The sequence below is a fragment of the Polypterus senegalus genome, chromosome 18 (genome assembly GCF_016835505.1).
Source record: "Polypterus senegalus isolate Bchr_013 chromosome 18, ASM1683550v1, whole genome shotgun sequence".
NCBI classification, from domain to species: domain Eukaryota; kingdom Metazoa; phylum Chordata; class Cladistia; order Polypteriformes; family Polypteridae; genus Polypterus; species Polypterus senegalus.
Window position 1 is genome coordinate 9,333,787 of NC_053171.1, and position 6,827 is coordinate 9,340,613.

At 45.0% G+C, this 6,827-nt stretch overlaps 1 protein-coding gene across 1 annotated transcript; it reads right to left on the reverse strand.

The window, feature by feature from the left end:
• Window positions 1-3,629: 3,629 nt before the first annotated feature.
• On the reverse strand, window positions 3,630-5,208 carry LOC120519032. Its single transcript, XM_039742113.1, has 4 exons — window positions 5,138-5,208; window positions 4,919-5,055; window positions 4,048-4,266; window positions 3,630-3,946 (listed from the first exon to the last, which is right to left on the reverse strand). The coding sequence occupies exons 2-4, from the start codon at window positions 5,004-5,006 to the stop codon at window positions 3,873-3,875; spliced, it is 381 nt and encodes a 126-aa protein (XP_039598047.1). The 5' UTR covers window positions 5,007-5,055; window positions 5,138-5,208; the 3' UTR covers window positions 3,630-3,872.
• Between the last annotated feature and the right edge of the window lie 1,619 nt (window positions 5,209-6,827).

The window sequence follows — 6,827 nt, forward strand, 5'->3', positions numbered from 1 at the left end:
TTCTTAACCAACAGGCTCCAATATATACCAAGATGGTTACAACATAACCCGCTGGATGAGTCCTGGTTAGATGTAGAACAGACACTTTGCAATACTATAGAGCTTTCGGACCTACCGTTTATTAGCTCAAAAATAAGAAAGCATGAAAGCTTTAAAAGTATTAATATCAGTACCTCACTGACAGCATGGTGGGAATATCTAAAAATGACGGAGTCTTCACTAATTCCATGCAGACGCACACCCATCTGGAATAATCCTGACATATTGCAAAACAATAAAATGATGAACCTCCCATACTGGAAAAGTAAAGGAATTCTATACATGGAACACATAGTTGAAGGATTGGATTTCATTCCATTTAACAGAATAGTCTCCCAATTTGGGATAGACAAGAATAGATTTTTAGAATATCTCCAAATTAAATCAGTAGTTAAAGAAAAATTTAAGCTTAAAGTAGAATTACAAACACCATCAAGGGTATTAGACTTCTGTAATCTCAAACACCCCAAATTACTGTCTAAAGTATATAAAACATTGACCAAAATAGATGATACAATAGCAATTCCTATAGGCAAATGGGAGGGGATCTATTAGTTAGCTTTGATCAGACTTTCTGGTCCCAAACTTGTTTAAAAACTTTTAAAACGATCAGAAACCCCAATTTACAACTAATTCAATACAAAATTCTACACAGAGTACACTATACAGGTCATCGGATGTTCAGGATGGGATTTGTGCCATCTGACACCTGCACACACTGCACAGACAACATTCCTGACAGTTATATCCACGCACTGTGGTCATGTCCACCTGTTCAGAGATTCTGGTAGAGTATGTGAAGACCTGTCAAAGTGTCTGAAATGTGATATCCCAACTTCCCCCTCATTTTGCTTGCTGGGGAACCTAGAGGATGTCCCGATTGAAACAAATTTGGTTCACGTGGTTCTCACTGCCATATGCATCGCTAAGAAAACTATCCTCATAAACTGGAAAAACAAAGATAATCTTTGCATTAACCAGTATAGAAATCTTTTATTGGATCATATTACACTTGAGACAGCCTCTGCCTCCACTTCAAATCAATCTCTCTGGGCTCCTTTGATCGGTTCCATCACATAGCGATGATGGAGGGTCATTGATATGGTCCTGCGGGATGCTGTGGTTGATGTGGTGGAGATTCTGAGCTTGGAGTATCTGGAGGATCCCTGGGGTGGGTTCACTAGGGGGGTCTTGGGCTGGGGGGCTGCTGCCCGACTCTGGTGGTGCTTGGGTTACCACCGGGGTGGGCTTCTGGTGGTTGTGTGTGGGGCCTTAGGGGGTCTTGATGGTGGCTGCGGGTCGCTGCCTAGTGGTTGCAATGCCCCTGGGTCGGTCTGGGTGTGGGCCTGGTGGCTTAGGGTATGGGGGTGGCCGCCCCGGATGGGGATATGGGTGGGGCCTTGGGGATTGGGTCCTGGCATGTACGCTGCCGGGAAGAGGGCCGAACGTGCGGCAGTTCCACCATGGGGAGGGGGATGTCCGGGAGGTGGAGGATCCAGCTTTACCTGGGTGTCTTATGTCTTACTTAATCTGAATGTTGAGTAAATGTGGGGATGGGAGTAAATATTCTGCTGGGGTGGTGTGGGTTGGTGGCCTCAGACTCCGTGGGGCTCTGTGATGCTGCTGCTTCGGCCATGGCTAGATAGGCTGGGGCCTCCATGCCCCGGGTGGATTTTGGGAACGGAGGTGCCTATTGGGGCCAGTAGGGGAGCTGGCTCCCTGGAGGGCTCAGGCCCCTCAGCCGTTCCTCCTCATCCTCAGACATTTCCCTCCTCCTGCTCCTTCACATCATCACACAAACATGCACATAGGGCCTTGGGGTGTGGGTAAGTCAGGGGTGCGGGTATGGATCCCGTTTCCGCAGTCCTGTGGCAGCCTACACCCCAATTTTATTTGCACATTAAACACTTCCACAAAAAACATTCCACACAAATGCACACTTAGGGCCTTGGGAGTGGGCACACTCAACGGCATCCGGTGGGGGGAAATTTCAGCCTCACTCCGAGTGCCGGTGTCCACTTCCAATTTTAAACTGCACCTAGTCACGGAGAGTTTTGGGGGGGAGGTGGGGCTGTGTGTTGGCATCAGCTGGTGTAGGCCACATGGTGCCGGCACTGCCCGCATCCCCCCAACCACAAAATGCACCTTATCAACACACACCAACACTACATTAGAGCAGGCGGAGGGAGACTAGAGGTCTTATCACACCTCTGTTCTCAGTTAGCTGCCCGGGGCTGGAGGCTAGGAGTGGGAGCTGGCCGTCTGCCTGTGGTCTGGAGTGGTGGGTTGCTTTGCTCTACGTTGGACGGGGGTGCCTGCTCACTATTACCCCTGCGGAATGGGGCTAACTCTGACGTCCAGGAATGGCTGTACCTCAGGTACGGCAGCACCAGGACCAGAATTAGGTAGGGTGTGTGTGGGGAGTTTGAATGGGTGTCTGGCGTACATCCTTGTAAGTCTTGGGTTGTATGTGTATGTGAGAGCATGAGGGAGGGAGTGTATGACTGTTTGTGTGTGACTGTATATGTCAGGTGGGGTTTTGGACTCCTCCCCTCTCCTGGGACATCTGGCAATACTACAACATCTTTGCCTACCCTCCCCCTGCCTTAAGCATCTGTCTGGTCGCTCCCGGTGGCTGCCTGGTGGGATCTGGTTCCCTGGGCTCTGTTGGGTCCTCAGCAGGGTGGGTCGCCCTTGGGTCCCGGGCCCGGCCGACTCGGGGGAGAGCGGCTGAGGGCTTGCTGTTGATATCTCCCGGGACTCTGCCGGCTGCTGGTTGTGACCCCCGGGGTGATCCTCTGCGCCTCTCGAGTGGGGGTTGGGGCTTCTCTGGTGACAGCCTCCCTGGGGTCTCCGCGCTCTGGGGTGACCTCTGGATCTCTGGGCTTGGAACTCCCTCCATCTTCTGCACGTTTTGGGGCAGGTCTGTGGCCCTTCACACTCACTATTGGATGCTCCTATAGAGAAACCTTACACATACAAGCGTGCGTACGCACACAGGTGCTCACATGGTGATTTCATAAATATGACTTGGACATCTTCAGCACATGATCTAAGGTTGTGGTGGCCCTAAATGCCTCAGTAATAGTAAAAATGTTTGCTGACAATCATACAGTAATTTTTATATATATTCATGTAGCTGATGCAGCAGTTTTTGTCTTGTGGTTCCCCCCCCCCTCTTTCTGCAGGTCTAGAAGCGGATTCTGGTTCATTTATTGTTTATTCTATATGAAACCCCCTTTACCTCCATCTCTTCCTTCTCTCTCTTCTTTTCTTTCACTTTTGTCTCCGTGTCTGGTTCAAATCTTAAAAACATCTAAAAATATTTTTAATAAAGTTTTGGTATCAGGCGTGACGTCAGCAGAAGCTGTAACGCTCCACCTGAGAGAAAAACTGCAAGGCTAGTCGCCAGCATTCAGACATCAATTCTGATTGCTTCACAGCCGAACAGGACACGGTAAAAAAAAAAAAACATTCTAAACCCAAATTGTCTATTAAATTATCAAGTCAAACTAGTGCCGTTTGCTAATTGCTGTTTGAAACTTAATACTAAGAGGATGTCAGCATGTATCAAAAACAGATTTTCTGATGTGTTAAACTAGCTAATACATAGGAATGTGTAATACACAGAATTTAACAAAACAGACTCTTACCGGAGGCTAATCGTCAAGCCAGGTAAGGTTGTAGCCTTCACCCCGAAAAAACTTCCAGTTGACCCTGTAGTCAAATTTCACTTCTTCGTCAATGTTAATGTCCTTTATGGCCCACAAAAGGATGGTGTCAGTTAGTGCATAGCCCATCTTGTCTGTTTGGCTATGCACTAGCCTTAGTCCTTAGTTTGTGATTACCACGGGCAGGTAGTCACAAAAGATGTCTCCTTTGGAAAATCTTCGGGTTGCAACCACTCCTGCAACAAAACAACATGACATAAAACAGCCGTGTTAAAGCACTAAAACACACTGATTTTTATTTTATTTCAAAATTTAAAAAAACAAAAACATTTCTTACCAAATCCTTTCTCACTGCCAAAGTCTTTTATATGGAGCCCCCTCCACCTCAGATGTTGCACCGCCCTGGAAATTTTGCGGTCTTCTTCGACTTCATTATTGGAGGCAGGTTTCCAAAGGCTGAGGATCTCCCCTGCCTGTGGACAATTGGACTCCCATCCCTGCCTCTCAATTTTCCGTTGCAATGTTTCCAGGGTTGGTTTGGTGCAATGATACATAGCTTAAAAAAAAAAAAAAGACAGAAACAGACTCAGTTTTAATTCCATTACTTTTTTTCTACACATTATAAATCATGCAAAACAAAATTCAAAGATCAATCCAATCAGAAAGACAAAAACACAATTTGTGTGAGTATTGCACTCTGTGTACTGGCAGGCTCTCCACCGATCATAGCAAGATCGGTCCTCACCGAAACCAGCCTCCTTCCTCATCTTCTTTGTAGGAGGCTGGCCTTCAGTGGACACTGGGAACATTGATGTGAATAGAGCAAAGTCGACATCTTTTTTAATTGCTTCCTTGCCAACAGTCCTGCTTGCACCAGGTGCTTCTGCCAGTTCCTCACCAGAGCTGGAGGATCCTAAATAAGTCTGGACAATGTCAATAGTATTAGCCACTACCGCATTGTCCCGGCCACGATAGTGACCTTCTGCAACCTCAGTTGTATGGGCAAGGTAGTTTGGCAGGTTGCATTTTTGTTCTGTTGTGAAATTAATACCAGCAAAGGTCTCGACAGCTTTCCTGACCTCGGTGCTGGTAGTATTGGGAATGTTAAACCTGAAAAACAAAGTGCATGGGCATTTATTACAAAAACAGTTTTACAAGGGGAGAGAAAAAAATGGTGCTATTTTTAATTCAATAACAAAATCACTTACATATCGTGCAGCTGCTGCACATCGCTAGTGCCGCTATTAATAGGTCCTCCTTTGACTGACAAGAAGAACCTGTCATCGTCCTCCACATCCTTCTTTAGCCACACCGGACGTATACTTTTAAAGTATATATCCATCCACTGCAAGAGAAAGGAAGGAAGTGATTAATTGTGCACATGACAAGCTGACATTCAGGATAGCAATTTATGCAGTTATACTTACAGCTTCTTGCTCCATAGAAATAGCAATAGTGGCCACTTGTGTAGCTGACGTTTTGTGATCTCTTACGGCAATGACTTTGCGGCTGTTAGAGTGGCTTGACAGACAACCAGCCTCAGTTACTCTCATGCCCTCAACCACTCCTGGACGTTGAAAATGACCTAACATTATATTTGCCTCTAAGTAATATTTATATAAGGTCATTTCCTGCTTACTGATCTCCAAGCCTCCTAAAAGATTTGGCAAATAGTTCCAGGAACTTTGCCAGAAAATTTTGAAAGCAGCTAAGCCAATTTTTTATGTTTCTTGATCCTTTGGTTAACCTTGAATATTTCTTCCCGACTTCTGCCTTACTAAGCTCCCGAGAAATTGGCTTTCTTGCCATGTTCAAGAAGTTCAAATAGTCCTGGCATTTTTGTGGCAGATGTTGGTCCTCCTTTATATATTCAAGACACACCTGCAAGTGCTTAACAAATCGGATCATGCACTTGATATAATTCAGGCGTGTTGATGGAGCCATCTCAGCATCTTTTAACTTCTTAAGGAACTCCTTTCCCTTTCAAATCAAGTCAAATAAGAATTCGAAAGTTGGCTCCATGTCATCTGGCTGCACATATTTTAGGTATCCTACGACATTGTCCACCTTAAAAAACAAAGAATCAATCAGTTAAGCATGTGTGAACATTGGGATCATATTAAATAAAGAAACACCAATTTATTGAATGTAAATCCTCACCTCCTGTTGGCAGTTGGGGACATGGAGCATGTTAATAAGGTGGTCCTTAAAACCAGAAATCAGCCGAGTGTTTTCAGGAAATTTTTGATACAGGCCATGCTTCTCCATTTGGACCCTCACAGTACTTGTGAAGGCCTGCTGAGGTCTAAAAAAAGAATTCAAAAACAGACACATTGTTCAAGTTACAAACTTTTGTCAATGTTAGATGTCAGACAGAAATTAATGGGGTTCAGTCTGGTCACCTACCTCTGCCAAGTTATGTCATCCTCCTCGATGTTTTCCTCACTTTCTTGAGAAGAGCTGTCTGGTGCCACAGAAGAAGTAGTCTCAGTGGACACTGAAGCAGCTGGAGGAGCCACTGAAGGTATGGCCGAAGCAGTAAAAATGCCAGAAGGCTTGTTAATGAAAAAATGACCTCTCTCTTTTAGGTAATTTTTCAATAAATGATAAGTTGTGGGGTGATCTTTAATCAGGTCCAGGCAATCTACAACCCTGCTTTCAATCCCAAATTTTCTGTGCGATTCCCTGGCCCTTTTCACTTCTGCCTTTATTTCTGCCGGTGTGCGATCCTTCATGCATGTTCGTGTCAAGTGGACCGATATCATCTTCTGTGGCTTCTCACAAATCAAGCAGTACACCACATTGCGATGCTGGGGACAACTGTAGGGGAAAGTCAGACAAAAACAGCAAAAACATCACAATCTGTTTTAACAAAAAAATCAAATAATGAGTTAAACGTAAATAGTGGAAATATTTTCACTTACCTGCACTCAGTAGACTTGTCCATTGTCATTGAATCAAATATACTCAGCTATAGTCTTGTGAAGTCTATACTTTAGGCCTCCTTTAAGAATCCTGGTAAAATCACTCTATTGAAAGACCATATTTTGAGAGAGACAGCACTCCAGATGGAAACTGTAGACCAGCTGAAGAATTTATGGAAGCTCATGGGAGGCA